We start from the raw sequence: 21432 nt of genomic DNA, 5'->3' as shown, positions 1-21432 counted from the left end.
AATAATTGATAAATGTAATCCTTCTTTTATATTTATTATTTATACTTGTATTAACATTTTAATAATTCTTTTCAAAACAAAACCACAATTATTTAAAATATTTATGTGTGTGTCTGTGTGTGTTTCAATATTATATCAAATACATAAAAAAAAAAATAGTATGAAGGAGGAGTGTTGGAAATGTTTCTCACCGAATCTCAAAAACATTATTACACCGCCATGAAAAAGTTGGGACGAAAAAAACCACAGAAAGTCATTAAGCGACCAATAAATCATTTTTTAGCGATGTTTTACGATTTATCGAATTCCAGAAGGTAATAAAAACCAAAATAAATAAAACAAATTTTTTTTCTTTCGCTCCAAGAAAAAAATTCAAATTGCTAAAAGTATGATTTGAACTCCAAAAAAAACACCACACACTAAGCATCTTTTTTCTATCACCTACGCCTACATAGCCACGCCTACTAATCGCCCACACTCAACACACATTTTTAAACACTGCATTCTTTTAAGTTACAGCCAGCCTGCCATAAACACAAAAAAAACAAACAAAAACTCTCTTTTAGAGAACCTATTTTAACTTGTATTTGTAAATAGTTTTTTGAAAAATTTCTTTTGTGTTTTGAATTAATACGTTTTTAGTTTAGCATACTAAATACAAGAGATGTTTTTGAATTTTTTGTTTTTGAAAACTATCTTATTGATTTTTTGCATCAAACCAACCCGCCCCCAATTAAACTAAACCGCTAATAAACTTTCAAAGTGGTTTTCTTCTAGGTTTTTGTAAACGTACATTATTTGTATTAATTTGATTTATAATTTTAAGTATTTATGGTATTGAGTAAAAAACAATTAACGAAAAAGAAACAAAAAAAAAAAAATTAAAAAAAAGAGTTTGATTTGGTGATAAAATTATTTGAACACTTGACTTCTTAGCGAGAGAGTAAGAGTGAAAGAGATCATTGTATCGTCTTGTCTTTATTGTATGTAGAGGGTGTTTTCAACTTTATAGCTTCTCCATTTAGCTGTTAAACTATAAAGTCCAAAGCATCAAGGTTTAACAGAAAACTTTCTCAAGACTTTATGCTTTTTTTTTCCACTTTCTACTCTATGTAGCAGTAAGCTTAACTATATACAACTTTTATAAATCCCTTTAAAACTAAATTTTTCACTTTTCCATCTTCAAATTCCTTACACTTTGTAGTGCAAAAAAAGAATATGTAAATGTTAGTAGTAGATCTATGTAGTTTTATTCCCTATGAAAAGCACAGTGGTATATTTTGGTTTAAAACAAGTAAAACGGGCAATTTGAGTTTGAAACGTAACCTTTGAAATAGTTCTTTTGAAGACCAAGAGATCTATATTTGTCACACATGTTTAAGAATTCTTGATTTCGAAAATAACTTTAACACTCAAAAATTTCTTACATACATAAAAGTTCTGTATATTCGGACATTGCTCCCCAAAATCACTGAATGGGTTAGAAATTTCTTTTATATGTCGATATCAAGGTCCAGATCAGACGTACATAATTGGCCATCTCTTCCATATAAGGTTGTTGTTGTTGCAGGGTTGTTGGGTGCCCCGATAGACCAGTCAATAGTGTGCTGAACTATTAATCTGAGGGTTGCGGGTTCGATTCCCGCCAGAGACTCTGGGTGTAACTGCAGACAAGCAAAACGCTTCGCAGTTTGTGTTTGTTTGGGTTGACAGCCCTTGGCCGAAGATTTTCGGTCATTCCGGTACGTAGAACCGGCTGTCGTGATATCAGATCTCTCAGAGTTTAAATCAGTAGAGGCCTTGTAAACGAACTGTCCTAGTGGCACTTGGCTTGTCGACACAATACGAAGAGATGGATAGTGAACTATCTGAGTGACAAATGCTCAAAACCTCATAGAGTTAAACAAGGAGTCTCTAAGGGAGGGGTCCTGTTGCCACTCCTGTTAAACTTCTACATCTCTAAACTCCCAGTTCCCCACAGGGCGTGGTGGTAATCTCCTATGCGGAGGACTACACTATCTTGGAGACAAGTCACAACGTTGATGAGCTTCGCGATATGGTAAATGAATATCTCAACGAAATCCACAATTTCTTCAGCGCATAACCTGCAGTTATCACCAACAAAGTCATCGGCAACACTCTTCACCACCCGGACGTACAAATTCCGACAGTGAACCACCCGAAAATCTTGGGTGTCACTTTTGATAGCCTCTGCAATAACGCATCATCCGGAAGCATTTGGAGTATGGACAAAGAAACCTTGTTAGATACCTACAAGAAAATTCGTCGGTCAGTTGACAGCTATGCTGATCCAGAGAAATATTCAAAGCTGTCAAAATGCAGCCTTAAGGACCGTCACAGGATGCCTTCAAATTACCTCCGAACACCACCTTTACGAGGAAACTAAGGTTATACTGGTCAAGGACCAAAACGTTATGTTGACGTCACCGGAGGAGAGCATACAGGACCTACACGCAGAGTATACAGGAGAGCATACAGAGGTATGCAGTATCCATTTGATCGCCGCTCGTATATGACAGCATTGAACGACATTCATAGAGACGCCATCATTTCCGCGTAGCTGGATACCGTATGAATGTCGTGCTTGGAGGTCGCCCACCACCGATAGCAGACGCCGAGAAAATTCTTCTTCCTTTTGGTGTCGTATAGACCGTGCCGTCCTCAACTTATGCCCAACATGTGGTCATGGTACTCATGATACCTTTCACATATTCAACTGGCCACCCAACCATACTTCACTACGTTCTGCGGATTTCTGTTGACTCATCCAGTCGAAGTAGCTCAATTGCTTGGACTTGAATAACATGCAGAACCCCCTGATTAAATATTATAAAATGGTTTATGCTGCTACAACAAAAACTTTCCAAAATCTCTTTAATAAGCATATTAACGAGGTATAAATAAATATAAATTAATTTTGTTTATACAGATGGTTCAAAATTGTATGACCCATAATTCTTCATAGGTTCGAAGTAGTTATCAATCCTTAAAAACACTAAAATTATCATAAATATCTTTCAAATGTTTTTATAAAGAAGAAATCACACAAGCTAGGTTCTTGTGACTCAATTTATAATTTTAACTAATATTTAACTTATACTTGCTTTAAAGTTTAACTAAACCAAAGTTAAACCATTGTGCTTTTTGCTTCCAACAAAAATAAAATCACTGAACTATTGCATGTTAATGAAAACACCACCACTGTAAATAATTATTAACATTTTTCCGGTGTCCTTACCTAAAAATAAACCTTGCACCTAAATAAATATTCATAGAGTCACACCTAAATTAATTAAACATTAAAAATATACATATGTATAAAACATTTACACTTCAAAGGGATTTAGTTAGATGAGCATTGACTTACTAAAATATACAAATCGTAACATTTAGATTAGATCGATCGATCTGCTTTATAAACATTACAGCTCTAATATAAATTTTAAAAGAAAACATTTTATAATCATATACTCGTTATGGTCGGGCTTGATCGGCAATACTAAGATTAATATCAAATAAATGAATATTTTTTTTAGAAAATAGTGCTACTTTGAACCAATGGGACCTTGGGATTATCGAAAATCAATAAAAAGCTGACGTCCATCTTCATCCCATCTTTTAGATCATTAAAATCTGCTATCAAGTAGGGCTGCTTTTAATTCTAATTTCGAGGATGAACTTTTGTTTCTAAGAATCTGCTAAGGCCTTGCTTTAGACATTTATCTGTTATCATTATATTATAGTATAAATCTAAAAATCGGTACTATTCTAATTTAGAGATAAAAATTCGCAAAATTTCACTTGGCCCTAGCAGATAAGTAGTCGAGTTTAAGTTTTGTCAATGGAAACCTCTTAGGAACGAAGACGTGGGGTCCTACGAGAAATTTCAGCCAGTTACAGCCAGTTAGAAGTGACAGATTTATTTCCAAAATATTTTGAATTCGACAAAACGTGCTTCATTATAATATTTGTTTTTATCTAAAACTACACATCGCTAACTGAAAATCCATAGATATTTTTTTTAATAAATACAATACTGTAAATGTCAAAGCAAAATTATATTTTCTTCTAATTTCAAACTAAATACACTGAAGAAAACAAAATATACATTAGCTTTTAAGTATGGATCATTAAAAAAATGAATCCCAAATCACCACAAGTAACACAAAAATACAACTCTGCTATTTATTCCTAAGCATTTTTTTGGGCACTGAACTGAATGCTAATCTGCTTATACTGCACAAAACGTTTAACTTAGTAATAATTTTCTAGCTTCAAAAATATGTTACTGTTTTCCTAATAAAAATTAATCTATATATATTAAATTTAATATTTAAATATTTCCCCTTCCCTTTACTTTTTCCCTTCAAATAAAAAAATAAAAAAAAACAATAATAATATGAAATGAAATACACAATTTACACTACTACTACAATGTCAACTGCAAAATAACCAACTACAATAATAAATCTATGTATTATATAGATTTGAAATAGCCATATTCGTACTGATTTTTTTAAATATGTTAACCATGGGTATTGAGCACTACAATCAACCGCATGCGGTATTTTTCATACTAGAAGTTAGTAATGCATTTTTTACCACCGTCTTTGGTTTGGGTAAGTAAACTGAGTCATGATTATTTACTCTGTGTCCTTCGCTCTCAAACTCTATCTCTCTATTTTTAAAAATCTCATGAACAGAACTAGAACAGAACTAGAACAGAACTAGAACAGAACTAGAACAGAACTAGAACAGAACTAGAACAGAACTAGAACAGAACTAGAACAGAACTAGAACAGAACTAGAACAGAACTAGAACAGAACTAGAACAGAACTAGAACAGAACTAGAACAGAACTAGAACAGAACTAGAACAGAACTAGAACAGAACTAGAACAGAACTAGAACAGAACTAGAACAGAACTAGAACAGAACTAGAACAGAACTAGAACAGAACTAGAACAGAACTAGAACAGAACTAAAACAGAACTAGAACAGAACTAGAACAGAACTAGAACAGAACTAGAACAGAACTAGAACAGAACTAGAACAGAACTAGAACAGAACTAGAACAGAACTAGAACAGAACTAGAACAGAACTAGAACAGAACTAGAACAGAACTAGAACAGAACTAGAACAGAACTAGAACAGAACTAGAACAGAACTAGAACAGAACTAGAACAGAACTAGAACAGAACTAGAACAGAACTAGAACAGAACTAGAACAGAACTAGAACAGAACTAGAACAGAACTAGAACAGAACTAGAACAGAACTAGAACAGAACTAGAACAGAACTAGAACAGAACTAGAACAGAACTAGAACAGAACTAGAACAGAACTAGAACAGAACTAGAACAGAACTAGAACAGAACTAGAACAGAACTAGAACAGAACTAGAACAGAACTAGAACAGAACTAGAACAGAACTAGAACAGAACTAGAACAGAACTAGAACAGAACTAGAACAGAACTAGAACAGAACTAGAACAGAACTAGAACAGAACTAGAACAGAACTAGAACAGAACTAGAACAGAACTAGAACAGAACTAGAACAGAACTAGAACAGAACTAGAACAGAACTAGAACAGAACTAGAACAGAACTAGAACAGAACTAGAACAGAACTAGAACAGAACTAGAACAGAACTAGAACAGAACTAGAACAGAACTAGAACAGAACTAGAACAGAACTAGAACAGAACTAGAACAGAACTAGAACAGAACTAGAACAGAACTAGAACAGAACTAGAACAGAACTAGAACAGAACTAGAACAGAACTAGAACAGAACTAGAACAGAACTAGAACAGAACTAGAACAGAACTAGAACAGAACTAGAACAGAACTAGAACAGAACTAGAACAGAACTAGAACAGAACTAGAACAGAACTAGAACAGAACTAGAACAGAACTAGAACAGAACTAGAACAGAACTAGAACAGAACTAGAACAGAACTAGAACAGAACTAGAACAGAACTAGAACAGAACTAGAACAGAACTAGAACAGAACTAGAACAGAACTAGAACAGAACTAGAACAGAACTAGAACAGAACTAGAACAGAACTAGAACAGAACTAGAACAGAACTAGAACAGAACTAGAACAGAACTAGAACAGAACTAGAACAGAACTAGAACAGAACTAGAACAGAACTAGAATTTTAAATATAATCCTCTAATCCTTGACATTTAAACCAAAAGAGCGTGAAAAAGAGTAATAGAGGGAGAGAAGAGTCATAAAGCTAAATTATCACTTTGCTCTTTTCATCACTTTTAACTATTTCAATAGAAAACAAACAAAAAAACTAATATAAATATTCTTTTCTTTGTCCACAAACAATTTCTATGACTTCTTTTCTTGTGTGTGTGGTGTATTCATGACATAATTAAAGAGGCCATAGTGAAAATAATAGGTCTACGTTATCATTATTTTACGGTCCCTTGGAATGTATTTGATTTTCTCTTGGTGTTGGCATCGATATTCGGCATTCTCATGGAAGATATTATGATTGATTTGCCGATAAGTCCCACTCTCTTGAGAGTGGTACGAGTCTTTCGTATTGGCCGCATTTTGAGACTTATTAAAGCTGCGAAGGGTATACGTAAATTGCTGTTCGCCTTGGTAGTATCACTGCCGGCCCTGTTTAATATCGGGGCCTTGTTGGGTCTTATTACTTTTATCTATGCCATTTTGGGCATGTCTTTGTTTGGTCATGTCAAACTGCAGGGTGCTCTCGACGACATGGTCAACTTTCAGACATTTGGTCGCAGCATGCAGTTGTTATTTCGTTTAATGACCTCGGCCGGTTGGAACGATGTGCTGGAGTCGCTAATGATACAGCCGCCGGACTGTGATCCGCACTTTAATCGCCAGGCAAATGGGGACTGTGGTCATCCACTGTTGGCTATTTCATACTTTACCAGTTTCATTATAATTAGCTACATGATTGTCATTAACATGTATATCGCCATTATTTTGGAGAATTTCAATCAAGCCCATCAAGAGGAAGAAATTGGTATAGTAGAAGACGATTTGGAAATGTTCTATATCAGATGGTCTAAGTAAGTCTTTCGCTGCTGCTTAACAAAACAATAACATTGCTTATCGCATTTTCACATTTCGCCAAAAATCGTGTTTTACTAACCGTTTTTACCTCTTTGTTTTTTTTTTACACTTTTGTAGATATGATCCCCATGCTACACAATTCATACACTTTGCACAGCTATCCGATTTTATCGCATCTCTGGATCCACCGTTGGGCATTGCGAAACCGAACACCGTAGCATTGGTATCATTTAATCTACCCATATCGAAAGGCAATAAAATTCATTGTTTAGATATTCTCCATGCATTGGTGAAACATGTTTTGGGTCATGTCGAAGAGACGGACAATTTTAAACAGTTGCAAGAGCAAATGGACGTAAAGTTCAAGAAACAATTCCCCACCCGCAAAGAACTCGAAATCGTTTCGTCCACACGTATCTGGAAGCGTCAGGAGAAGGCAGCCAAGCTGATACAGACAACTTGGAGGGATTATCAGCGGTAGGTTAACTGCACAATTGTGTGGTTGTAAATATTTATAAAGAATATTAATTAATTGCAATATTTGGGGATTTTATTTTGTATAACTTTTGAGTAGAAGAAAGAAGGAGAAAGAACGTTCGAATTCGGGAGATAGTGCTACGCAAACATCAAGTCCGGGAGGCTGGCAGGCCAGACTATCATCCTTGAATTTCTTTCATTTGCAGGTAAGATTATTATTTGTTAGAAGGGGGTGTGAGCAGATAGTGGCTAAGGGCTTTCCAAGAGTATTTGCAGAAGCCTAGTAGTACGGAAACCTCTTAAAACTCTTACAATTTCCAGGTATCAAGACGAGGCACCCAATGCTCGAGTCGAGCCTCTTCGCGCAAATCATCAAGAGCTTCTGATGCTTCGGATATTAGCGAACTAGCTGGTCCCTGGTTGAATTTACCACTTATGATGGTATCCGGAGCCGATGATGTGGTCAGCAATATAAAACAACAAAGTGAAGAGCTTGGAAAGCGGTATTTATACAAATCTTAATTACTTTAATTTCGATTATTTGAAAAAAATATTGCCTTTTTTGACGAAAACTTTGATTTTTTTTTCTGCTATTGAATTGTGTCTTACTTAACATTTATGTTTATTAATGAATTTATTTTTTATTTTCAAAACCGAAAAAACCAAAACAAAAAAACCTATAAGACCAATTTGTAGAATATCCTCATGTTTATCCTTGACCTATGAGTCCCTACTCTCCGAAATGGTTACCAACATACTAACGAATGGTTCACAACCAAATGATTTAAATTTTTTTGAAAATGTCAATGATTGTAAAAGAGGTAATTACAAATTTACAAATTTCCAGCTCTGATAATTACTACCTATTATTATTTTAATTTTCTTTCGAAAGGTTTTATACTTTACACGTAGTTTTATTTATTATTATTATGAAAAAAATGAATACGTTTCTTTGAAAATTACCACCAAATTCAAAATTTTGTACAATTAATAATTATGGATTAATTAACAAAATTATCTTCAGCTCTAAACAGTTACTTTTTGATTTGAAACTCAAACTTATTTAACAAAAAAAAAAATAAAATAATAATTACAATAACATACATTTTGTAAAGAATATTCAATCACAATTAATATCGATTGGTATTAAGCTTTTTTTTCCTGAACAATTTTAGATATTGGATATGTTTTTGTTCTTTTGAAGCACAGTGTTAAATTTGGGCTGAGGTAATGAAAAAAAGAATTTGAAATAAGTTATACAGAATTGTTAAAAATAATTTAACAGTAATTAAGAATCGAAATTTGTTTAATGATAGACATTTTCAAACCTCCTCCTAGAAACCACTGTGCTTTTTATAGTTTTTTTTTTATCTTTATCAGTTTTCTTAGTAGTTTTCTAACTGAAATACTTAAACTTAATGCTTTTGTAGTGGAATTTTGTTTATTAAACAACAAAGAAATATTGAAATATCAAATCTGTATTTAATAATGTCAATCTAACTATATTTTCATTAATTCTATATATCATTTAACCAAACCATTAAATCACCAAGAAATAATTTTTCAAATATTTCCAATATTTTATCGTAAAGAGAAAATTGAACACTTTAAACAAACACCGACCTTTTTTTGTTTGTTTTGTTGTCTGAACCAAAATTTATGCTTTTTATTTTGTTGTTTGTAACAAACCAGCCTTAACAGCAGCTAAAAAAAGTGGTGAATTACTGTCGTACCTACTCAAGTGGTGAGTTTATTATGATGCTAATATATGAATTGCAGTATTTTCTTTCTTAACGATCTTCAAAATGAATTTTCGTAGATTTTAACTAACGGAAAATTCATTTTGAATATTGTTAAGCGTGAAAATCAAACAACGTAATGAAACAAAAAATATAAAAAAAAGAAATTAAATGAATGATGAAGAAGAAAGTGTGGTGAGTTTTTTGAAAACTGTGTTGTTTTGTATTTGTATATGTTTTTAAACAAATTTGTGTACTATTTTAAAAAAATATCTAAAAGAAAATTGTTTCATTTAAATGACACTGCTCAATAAGGGAGTTTAGCTGGAGAATTAGTTTTTAAGAAATTTACTATTACTAGCAGGAATCTGATTTTTAAACATTTAAGTTTTGTTTTTTTTAAGAAATAGATTTCTTCTGCCAATATCTTTCTTATATGATTTAGTTTATAATAAATATTTGTTATTACAATTTTAATAAGTACTTGAAATTAAATTTCATAACTAATTTCCATCCAAATTATAAATAAGAATATTCGATTTTCAACTCTAAAAATACAATGAATATTATCCTCATTTAGTTATGAATATTACTGAGAGGTATTATTGTATGTATGTAGGGAATCAAACCTTTACCTGTTCAGTCTTCATAATGTACCGGACAACTAATCCGACTTTTTTTTCTGTGGTTTTCAAATTCAAATGGGATATGGGCGCACAGGATAATGAGAAACTAGACACAGTTGAACATATTCTATGCAACTGTCCTAGACTACAGGGTCTCTGACAAAAATAGCTAGGGGTAAGATTCCATGATGAACTGGGCGATATAGCTAGATATGATCTAGAAAACGGGACTATATGCATCCCAGCCTATACTTATATCCTGTCTTTCTTTTCCGACCCTAGAAAGTACACATAAATATTCTGGATTCTTATAGATAGCGGAGTCGATTAAGCCATATCCGTCTGTCAGTCTGTTGAAATCAACTTTCCGAAGCCCCCAAATAACTTACATACACGATTGCTATATCAATATCTCCGGAATTCTTCCGGCTCGGTTGCTATTCGAGAAAATCGCTCCACAAATGGCTGAGATATAAGGAAAAAACCAGGACAACCTCGATTTTTGACCTATATCTGGATTACTAAGTCATTAATATAGACAATATGGATATCTAATGATAGATATTTCAAATGATAGATAAGCAATGACGTGTATAAAAGTAGGTACAATGGGTCAAAATCGGAAAAAATATTTTTTAATCCGAATTTTTTTTTTTCACCAAAAGTTTTTTTTCGCTAAATATTGAAAAAAAAAATAATTTAAAAAAAAAAATTTTAAATTTAAAGAAAATTAAAAAAAATTTTAAATTTAAAAAATAAATTTTCCAAAAAATTAAAAAAACAACTTTGGAAAAAAAAATAAGTTTTGTTTACTTAAGGTATTTATAGACGGCAATATTGAGTATTAATATTTGTCAAAAACTCAAGTATCATAATACAATTTCATTTTCTAAACAAAATTTGTAATAGATTTTCATGAAATACGAATGATTTTTTTTATTTAAAACAATTCAAAAACTTTTTATTTTCATATGTATCGGGTATGTATTTGTAAATACAAATATGGCAAACAAAAATGCCAACAAAATATAAAATAAAAATAAAACTTTTCAGAAAAATATCAATCAACAAAAAAATAAAATATTTTTAATACAATAGTGTAAACAAGAAATGTTTTTTCGAAACGACTTTTTGAAATACCGAATGATTTCAATAATATTTTAAATTTGAAAATTGTTAATACTCAGTATTGCCGTCTATAAATACCGTTAAAAATATTTAACATTTTTATTTTGAAGTATAATTTGGTGAAGGGTATATAAGATTCGGCACAGCCGAGTATAGCTCTTTTGCTTGTTTTCTTATATTTCTTTGGACTTCGGTTTTCACTTTAATTATCTTTATGGCACCTGACTTCTTTCTTTTTTCTCTTCAATTTAATTTATTTTCTTCATATTAAGTTCAAACCTGGTTATATTTCTAAAGGGTATTACAATGGATCCTATGGGACTCCGAATGGAAGTGTACGTCTATAATACACACCCCTTCAAATCTATCTATCTGTGTTTTCTAGATTTCTTGATGAGAAAAGCTCATTTTATAATATTTTTACAACTAAATTTAAAAATAAAAAAACCGACTTTCGATTTCGATTGTTCGACTTTTTTTCGACCAAAGAATAGATTTCGACTTTTTCAGCAACTTAAAAATGCGGGATTTTTTCAAATTTTGAACGTTTATTTTGAAACATTTGTACAATATAAATTTACTCAAAGTATTGGCCATTGTTAGCAATGAGCTTTTCCCATTTTTCTGCCAAGATATGGATTCTGATCTTTTGAGGCCAAGAATCGAATCAAGCCAATTTCAGATACTCTGTTCTGAACTGGAGCGTATCCCAGAGAGCGCGTCCTGCATCTATCGAAACAAATGGTATTCGGTCGGCGCAAGGTCTGGGCCAAACTTCCCAACCACTTCTTTCTAAATAGTTTTTAACAGGTATTGCAATATGTGGCCGAAAATTGTCATGATGGAATATTACGTTTTCATGTTTGGCCGCATATCCTGGGGTTTTTCGCCCAATGCTCGCTCGAATCAGTTGCCATCGGTACAGGTTACCGCTGATGGTCTAGTCAGATTTCAGCACCTCATAATAGATAGGACCCCTTTGCTCTCAACAAATACAGAGCATTACCTTAGCGCAGGCGCGAATCCAGAGGGGGTGAAATAGGAATTCCCCTTCTCCCAAAAAACGAAAAGTTTTCATATAAAAAAGAATAATAAAAGAAAAATGTAGAACAAATATTGATTTCACCCCCCCCTCAAATGGTTGACTAGGGTCCGCGTCAGCCTTATCGCCATGGATATTTGGCTTTGGTATCGTTTCGGCTGGTTGGTCGGGCTTCACGTACGATCTCTTGCGCTTCGGGTTATTGTAATGGATCCATTTTTTATCGCAAGTAAAGATTCGTGGCAAAAAAGCGTTCAAACATCATCTCGGACATGCAAAATCGTCTTTCAAGGTCTGTCGGCTTCTATTCGTATGGTACCCAATTTCCATGGATGAATTTTGCTACACGCAAAGGTTTTGAAATTGCTTCTTAAATAGCTCCCAATGATTTTGCAACCTCTTTTTGAGTTTGACAACCATCTTCATGGAGTCTCCAATTCTTGGTCTTCAAATTTTTTGGCTGACCTTGGTGATGGCTTCCGTGTTAAAATCATGACATTGGAGCCGAATAAACAATATCTTGCACTTTGAAACCGATGAAACACATTCACCCTAAGCTTTGTTAAGCAATCGGTGTACTTCAGCTGCAAATTAAAGAAGTAAAGTAAAACTTCACGCATATATCGAAAAAAACTTTGTTGTTTACACTATAATGTTCAATAACTAAGTGAGAATAAATGACAGATATGCATCCTTCAAAATGACATATAAGTTATTAAAAACAAAAACACCGTTCAAAAGATACGCCATCTATTGTGAATCCCGTATTTTTAAGTCATACACCCAATATAAAATTTTTACTTTCCACATTTTTATTAGGGTTCTATTTTTGATGGTAACATTGTCTTTGAGGGTATCGATTTCACAAGAAAAATTGTAGTGTAGTCAAACTGCATGATCAATTAATGCGGGAGAAATGATCATATCTTGTCAGGTTTGCAGTTGACGGTGATGGATGGAGAAGTAATGAAAGTTTTGCTAGGACAGTAAAGCTTTAGCGAAAACCTGAGGCGTATTTAGGAATACAATATTTATATATAATAACAATAATTCATATAGTCTAGGGGTAAATTTAATATAATAAGCTTAATTATCTAGTTTAAAACTAAATCTCTAACCCTTGTTGAGCAGTGTAATTCCAAAAAAAAATAATATCAAATCCCCCTCCAAAAAAACATAAATATTTTCAATTAGAAATTTCTTAAAATAGTTTCAAATATGTTTCAAACTCTTTAACACCCAATGTATGTTTTAATTTTTCATTTATTTACAATTCATTAAGATTTTCGTCAAAAAAATTATGCAATTTTTTTCTGTTGACTTTTAATCAATTATTACACTACCTATAATTTACTCAATGTCTCTCGTCTCTTAAACATTTTAACATTTATTTCATTGTTAATTTTAAACACTTACAAAACTAAAAAACCTCAAAAAAAAACAATGATATGAAATAAAAAAAAAAACAAAACAAAATAAAGTGGTAGCATATTTGTGGAAGCGCCTAGAGCTAATCGACGCCGAAGCTTTTATAATTTCTTTTTGCGACATCAGGATGCTGTTGATGATAGTTTAACTTCACCATCAGTGCATAGAAAAAGTAATTATTTTTTGAACCAAAAAAAAAAAAACTAAAACTTTTTTTGAAAATCACAACAATCATTTAATTTTATTCATTATTACTAACACATTACCTTTTTTATTTTGAAGCAATCAAACACTTAAGCAAACAATCACTCACTTAACTAAATATTAATTCACATAATTTTCTTTTTTAATTTTATTCACATAATTTCCATTTTTGTAAATTGTTGTCTTTCTTCATCACCCTCAATTTAATAATGTTATTAATCTAAATAATCAAAAAAAGAAAAAAAAAAAATAATGGCTTGTAAATAACATTGATTTCAAAATTAGTTTTTAAACAAATTTAAGTTTAAATGTTTAGTTAAAAAATTATATAAATAATCCAAATCCAAAACCAAAAAAAAAAAATATTTATAATAAATTTATATTAATTTAATTTTTAAAAGTATACTCTATACCAAGTTGTTGTATTGAAATGATATGTCACTTGATTATAAACAAAATAGTTTGTGAATTAAATTATGTTAGCAAAATTACATTGTTTGTTCTTTCAAAGTCATGTAAGTTTAAATAAATTTTTGTTGAAAATACTTGTTACTTTTAATTAGTGAAATCTTTGAACGAACCCTGTCATCCGATCGAGATGAAATTTGCACCAAGTTTACTTCTATTGGATAGTACTCAGACATAATTTTTCAACAAGATCGGTCTAGAACTCTCTGAGTAAGAGGGGGTCAAAATTTGACATTTTGGCCAAGAATCCATGTAACTTATTACCTATTGTTCTTAGCAATATGTGTCCCAAATAGTTTAGATAGCTATTTCTTCAGTCTTTCGAAAAAAATATTAAAAAAAAATAAAAAAAAATTATATTTTTTTCCGAAATGAGCCCTTTTTTTAAAATAAAGCTTAGATATTTTCCTTGAAGACCTATTTGTTCGCACAGTTGCTTATTGGGATGTGAGTGGGATATCTATCAAAATAAATATTTTGTAACTCAAGACATAAAATTTTTGACTTTTTTTTTTGCAAAATCTAAATTTTTTTCAAAATGGGGCCATTTTTTTTGCTTAAAAGAAAGCTTAGGTCCATTCCTTTAAGATATTTTTGGTCCCTTAGTGGGATGCGAGTGGGATATCTATCAAAATAAATATTGTGTAACTCAAGAAATACAATTTTTGAAATTTTTTTCCAATATGGGCCCTTTTTTTAAAATTTTTTTTTGCCCAAAAGAAAGCATAGATCCATTGCTTTAAGATAGTTTTGGTCCCTTAGTGGGATGCGAGTGGGATATCTATCAAAATAAATATTTTGTAACTCAAGAAATACAATTTTTGAAATTTGTTGGAAAAATCTAAATTTTTTTTAAAATTTTTTTTTGCTCAAAAAAAATCAAAAACATTTTAGATTTTGCAAAAACAGTCAAAAATTCTCTGTTTTGAGTTACAAAATATTTATTTTGATAGATATCCCACTCGCATCCCACTAAGCGACCAAATAGGTCTTCAAGGAAAAAATCTAAGCTTTATTTTAAGAAAAAAGGGCCCATTTTGAAAAAAAGTCAAAAAAGTTTTTGATTTCGGAAAAAAAATATTAAATTTTTTTTATTTTTTTCTCGAAAGATTGAAGAAATAGCTATCTAAATTATTTGGGACACATTTTGCTAAGAACAATAGGTAATAAGTTACATGGATAAGAAAAAAAACCCTTCTTGGCCAAAATGTCAAATTTTGACCCCGTCTTACTCAAAGAGTTCTCTACCGATCTTGTTGAAAAATTGTGTCTGAGTTACTATCCAATACAACTAACCTTGGTGCAAATTTCATCCCGATAGGAAGACATCGATTTCAAAAGTTGGTTCACTTGATATGAAATGCCCCATATATAAATTGAGCACCATAAATATGGGGAGTAAATTGATTTTGTCATTCCGTTTGTAACACATCGAAATATTGGTCGTAGAAATAAAAAGTAAATATACGACGATCTAGCTGTGTCCGTCCGTCAGCGAGTGAAGGACTTAGAGATGCAATTTTTCATATACACACAGCCTCAAAAGTGAGTAAACACCAGTAAATTTTTCAGAACCGAATATATACAGCCCAATCTCCAACAAACAGAAACTTTTAAATTTTTATCAATGGATAGATTTTAGAACTTTCATTATCTTAAATAAAAATTATATAATTTGTGGTGTTTAATCATTACATCTCGATCTCAATTTTAATATCGGAAAAACTAAAACACCTCATCCGTCGAAACAGATGACGGCGGATGAGGTGGTCATATGACAAAGTTGTTGCAGATGTCTATAAGTACAGTGCTATGCCCTTAAAAATAGAAACGAATGTATTTAAGGCAAATAGGGGAATTCATCTTAAGGCCAGATGATAAACAATGTTTGTTGTTTTTTTTTATTTGGAGTTAAAATATATAAATTATTTGGTGTGAGAACTCGGGACAGACCGTGTGAAAAACATGAATTTTTCAAATGTAGGACAGCAATACTCAACGATTGGTCTTGCTTTGTTAATGGTTATAGCAAAGGTAAGACGAAACGGGAACTAGAACCGCTTGAATTCATATGGTCGTTGGAAGTCAATGGTATGCGTGGAATCAGTACGTCTTCGCCTTTGAATATGATTGATGCCTCAATGATGCATTTGGCAGAAGTTCGGCGGGAACGAAATTTCATTTGTGTCGGGTTCTATTGGAATTTTTCCATTTCCGATGACCAACAATTGTTTTGAGAATGTATCGGCATAATAGTCTAGCCAAAAGGTCAAAGGGAATCCCGCAATTCCTGAAAATTGTACCGAATTCCCAAAATTTTTTTTTTTTACAATTTTGTCCATTGGGTCCACATTTCCTTCTGGGCTGGGAAAATACTTTGGGGATAAATAGAGAACATATCAGGATTTGTAAAGCTGCTTTCGGTTTTTTGATCCCAGCTCTGGGATTTTAAAACATGTGGCCCAAAATTGAAATTTTGATAAAAAAAATAGGTCACATTCCTAAGGGCGTATTCGAAAAATAGAACATGTTTTTTATACCAAAGTATTTTCCATAAAGATACCTTACAGGAAAATATAAAATTATAAAAAAGAGTTAATTTACCGTTTCGGCCAAAAAACAGCAAAAATCAACTATTTTTGGAATATTTAAATTGAAAATCGTTTATTTTTGGATACATAATTGATATTGCTCTAAAATCTTTTGCATTTATTCGTAATTTAGTTGTCTAACTAACAAACAAAAATCGAGTCCGTTCGGTCCAAAGTACGACCTATATTTTTAAAAAACGGACCAAGGTATGGCAAAATTTTAAAATTTTAAATTTTGAAATGCCTATAACTCGGAAATTATAAGAGATAAATTAAAATAAATTGAAATCGGATGGGAAACCAAAAAATGGTACTTGTTTAAAAAATTCACATGTCGAAGGTACCCTAATTTAAGCCCATATAGCATAATTTTTAGATCCTATTTTAATAACTTAAACTCGAATACTCCTTGGCTATGCCCACGTCAAATTTTATCTCGATCTGACCTGCCGTTCAGAAATGACAGATTTTTTTTCCAAAAAATTTTGATTCTGCCCCACTGTGCATTGGGATGTGAGAGCAATGATCCAATTCTGTGGTACATTTGGCCTTGAAATTAATGTGGGCATGAATCCTACGTTGTTTACGATATTAGTTGCCCCGAAGGACATCATTTGAAAATATGAGTTGTCGCTCCATTCTGGAGCGATTGGCTTCTAGTCCGAGTTTCTCAGAAGCTCTCGATAAAGATGCACTGCGACGCATTTGCTGAAGCCGTGATTCCCGTTCTCTTTTCGTTTCCGCGGCTCTAGACGTAGTTGCCCTTTCCTGATTATCCTCAAGACGTGATTCGCGTTCTCTTTTTGTTTCCGCGTCTCTAGACGTAGATTTTTCTGAAAACGTTATTCGCGTTCCGTAACTGTTTCAGCTGCTCTTCTTTCCCTGATCTTCGGTTATTTGGTTGTGTTTTTACCAATGCCTGTTTTTTTGGTGGCATTTTTGTAAATTTTCATTTAAAATAATTTGTAAACCAATTTTATTCTTGCAAAAAATTATTTTCTGAGCGAAACCAGTTTTTGATACACTCCAGAGGAGAAAATCTTAGAATAATAATTCCACTTTTGTATTTCTTTATTTCATTGGGAGTTAGATTACATAAATTGCTTCGGATTGGGAATAGTTATTTCGCATTTTTGGAACAAAGAAACCGCCGATTATTGGGAGTAATTTAATTTTACCCTTTGGTAGTTATTTCATTTTTCAAGCTTGGGAATTAGTTAATTTTTGATGGGAATTATTTCATTGGGAGTCAATTCATTTGGGAGTTATTTCACGACACCGTTAAAATGTCCATTATTCCGGACATGGAAAATCGTGTTTCAAGATCTCTCGGCTTTAATTCGTATGGTACTCAATTTCCCTGCTTTTGGATGAATTTCCATCTACTGATCGCAATGTCTCCAATTCATGGTCTTAAAACTTTTTTTGGCTGGCCTGGGCGATCTTTGTTTTTCGTGTCAGAAACACAACTTCTGAAAAACATCTCCTGCACATTGAAACCGATGGAACAATGGGTGTGCTTCACCTTCACTTTTTTTCCAAATTAAAGGAGTAAAGCAAAATTCGATATTATCGAATAAAAAAAACATTTGTCCAATTCACAACGTAGTTGTATGTTGTACGTTGTATGATACAACTATTGTGGTTGTGAACGCAAGTTTCGCAAAGTCGTAAGTTTACCTTGTCAATGCCAAAAGAAACAGATAAGAACAAAACATCTCAAAGTCTATTAATATGTAAAATTAATAGTGCAGCGAACAATATCAAACTAATGTCTGAATTGTTTAAAAATGCAAACAATTAAAAAATATTTAAAACAAATAATCGTTTTTCATAAATTAAATAAATCAACTGATTTCAGTGTTACCGTTTGGTTGTTATTTTACACTAAAATTAACAAATTTTTTTGTTTATTTATAAATATAAACTTTTGGTAACACTTAAATTTTCATACAACATTCGAAAAACATATGTAAAAATGTTGTAGGTGTTGTACAAAATATTTTTATAGAAATTATCAACAACATTTGTACAACTATTGTAGATTCAGACGACTTATAACTCATACGACTGTACAACGTCAGTTGTGAATTGAACAATTGTGTTTACACTATAATGTTCAATAACTAAGTGAGAATAAATGACAGATATGTACTCTTCAAAATAACATATAAGTTATTAAAAACAAAAACCACTATCAAAAGATACGCCATCTATTGTAAATCGAGCATGGATAAAAAATTGAGGTAGCCGTGGTTTTTTTGTTTATAACTCAGACATTAGTGGGCTAATTTATCCGAATTAAAATTGGCAACCGAACAAGGACTATAGCGGATATATTGATGTATCCAGCATATGTGTAAGTTATTTGGGGACTTCGAATGTGCTATCTATAACGGAAGTATATACTTTATGGGGTCTCAAATGAAAAATGTAGGAATTACAAATGGAATGACAGACTTTTATATACAGATTTTAACATACTTTGCTAAATTAAATGACAATTTTATAGATTTTAAATGTTGAAAGTTATACAAATTCAGCCCCATTAACAACAACTTGGTATAGAGTACTTAATTTAACTATTTCGTTTGTTTTTAAGCGATTTATTCTCTTTCTATAACTTATTTATCTCTTGATGTACGTTTGTTTGTATTTTTTTTCTCCTCCTCCTCCTCTAAACAACAAATATTTCTCTTAACACTGGTTTTATCTCTTACGATTCAACAAACTACAATTGAAACTAAAATTCCTCAAAAACACAAAACAAAAAAAAAAAAAACAATCAATCAACACTAATTTAGGCATTTCGCCCACAACAGCTGCTATTTCCTCCACCACTTCTCTTGCCACAACATTAGCTGATAATAATACGACTACCGCCTCTTTGGAGAAACAAAACATACAGCCACCAGCGGTGGTAGCCACACCGACACGGAAACGCGCTACAAGTTTTATACGCAAAAAACCGCCCCTAGAAAGAGGTTTGTCAGCACAAAGCGCTTTAAGAGTTAACAAAAATGCTTTTGTCTGTATGTGTGTCAATGTTTTACGAACCCCGGTTCCAAATTATACTAAGCTTTTCTCTATCTCTCTCTCTCTTTCCTTTTGCTTTCATTACATTTAATATTTCGTTTTGCCATAGCTGAGGGTCCTACGCCGGAGGTGATTGTAACTAAGCCATCACCGGATCAGAGTATTATAGTGCCATTGGGTTTGCGGCCGGAAAATTCGACATTGGTGCATGTGTTAGTGCATCGTGAGAGTGAGGAGTATAAGGAAGAAGATGATGAGAATGGTTCCAGAGCTGTGTCGCCTGCTATGGGTTTGGGAATGGGTAAGTGTACTTAGAGCTTATTTTTTTAATTTATTATAAATAAAGCTTTTTTAAAATCATTTAAACTTTTATTAAAAGCTTCCTTATACAATTCTAGCTTAAGCTTTTAAAAGTTTTTTTTATAGGTTAGCTTTTTTTGAAAAAAAAAGTTTTGTAAAATTTTCAATTTCTTTTGGTGGTTTATATGAAATTTATTGAACATTTTCTCTTAGAAAAACACAAACCACCCCAAATACGCATTAGTCCTGGATCGGATGATGGCAGCTTAACAATTCTAGATGCTGCTCAGCTATCAACGGTACAGATAATGATTGAATCTCCCAAAGAACCACCTAGAGGTGATTTCTCAACAGATATCGAGGCACAGCAACAACAACAACTACAAGAAGTAGTTACGCCTGTTATTGAGGAACCAATCGATGTCAATATACAAGGCGATACCTCAAAAGTATTCTACGATTACAATCCCGAGGAGGCCAATGAAATTGTGGTATTAGAAACTCTAACAGAAGAATCGCCTAAATCTGAAGATATACCAGCACTGCCAGATATACCAGTGCCGCCATCCTCTTTCGATTTCTCCACAGAAATCACAGGCACTGAACAACTGAAAACAATACCAATAACAACAACTACTACAACGATTTTAGCAGAAGGTGAGCACAAATTAGAACTAACAACACCTTCCAAGTCATCTCCACCACCAACAACAACAACAATAACATCACTACCAACAGTACCAGTACCAGCACCACAACCCATATCAACGGCAACAGCCACCTCAACATCGTCCTCATCAACCACATCACCAGCCTCGCCACAAACGTCAAATGATGATTTCGATATTGAAGATCATCATGATGTGGCCGCAGGTGATCGTGATGATGATGATGATAAAAAAGTTAGATGACATTCACCCAAAACAGCGCCGGTAGTTACTAAAACGTCCAGTTCTAGTAGCACCAGCTGCTGTAGTTCCCGACCCCATTCGAGTCCCTACAGTTCGGGTACGGACCAAAATGATGATGATCCTCTAGAGCAGGATAATCAGCAATTTAGTTGACAACATCGTATCTGAGTAAAAACCTACAAATACTATTATTATTATTATATTTATTATAACTATTATTATTATAATTATTATTATTATAATTGTTATAGTTGTTGTTATAAAGAGTACATCTACAATTTATCAAATTATACTCGAATCATGTTAAACGTTTTTTTGTTAAAGTTTTAAATGAAAAAAAAAAACAAAAATTAAGAAGATAATTAATAATTCCAAATTAAATACAAAATAT

At 32.4% G+C, this 21432-nt stretch overlaps 1 protein-coding gene across 1 annotated transcript in view; it reads left to right on the top strand.

Annotated features, from left to right (window-relative positions):
* Window positions 1-21041, top strand: part of NaCP60E (Na channel protein 60E) — a 152527-nt gene extending 131486 nt beyond the window's left edge. Inside the window, exons 20-29 of the mRNA XM_065512938.1 lie at window positions 160-314; window positions 4507-4640; window positions 6418-7087; window positions 7209-7568; window positions 7666-7774; window positions 7890-8071; window positions 13585-13703; window positions 19599-19826; window positions 19940-20119; window positions 20344-21041. Of these exons, the coding sequence (XP_065369010.1) occupies window positions 160-314; window positions 4507-4640; window positions 6418-7087; window positions 7209-7568; window positions 7666-7774; window positions 7890-8071; window positions 13585-13703; window positions 19599-19826; window positions 19940-20119; window positions 20344-21041 (2835 nt within the window). The remainder of the gene's footprint in view (window positions 1-159; window positions 315-4506; window positions 4641-6417; window positions 7088-7208; window positions 7569-7665; window positions 7775-7889; window positions 8072-13584; window positions 13704-19598; window positions 19827-19939; window positions 20120-20343) is intronic.
* Window positions 21042-21432: the final 391 nt, after the last annotated feature.

This window comes from Calliphora vicina, chromosome 5 (assembly GCF_958450345.1).
Source record: "Calliphora vicina chromosome 5, idCalVici1.1, whole genome shotgun sequence".
Taxonomy (NCBI): Eukaryota; Metazoa; Arthropoda; class Insecta; order Diptera; family Calliphoridae; genus Calliphora; species Calliphora vicina.
The sequence above is the reverse complement of the archived record's forward strand: the minus strand, read 5'-3'. Positions and strand labels throughout refer to the sequence as shown.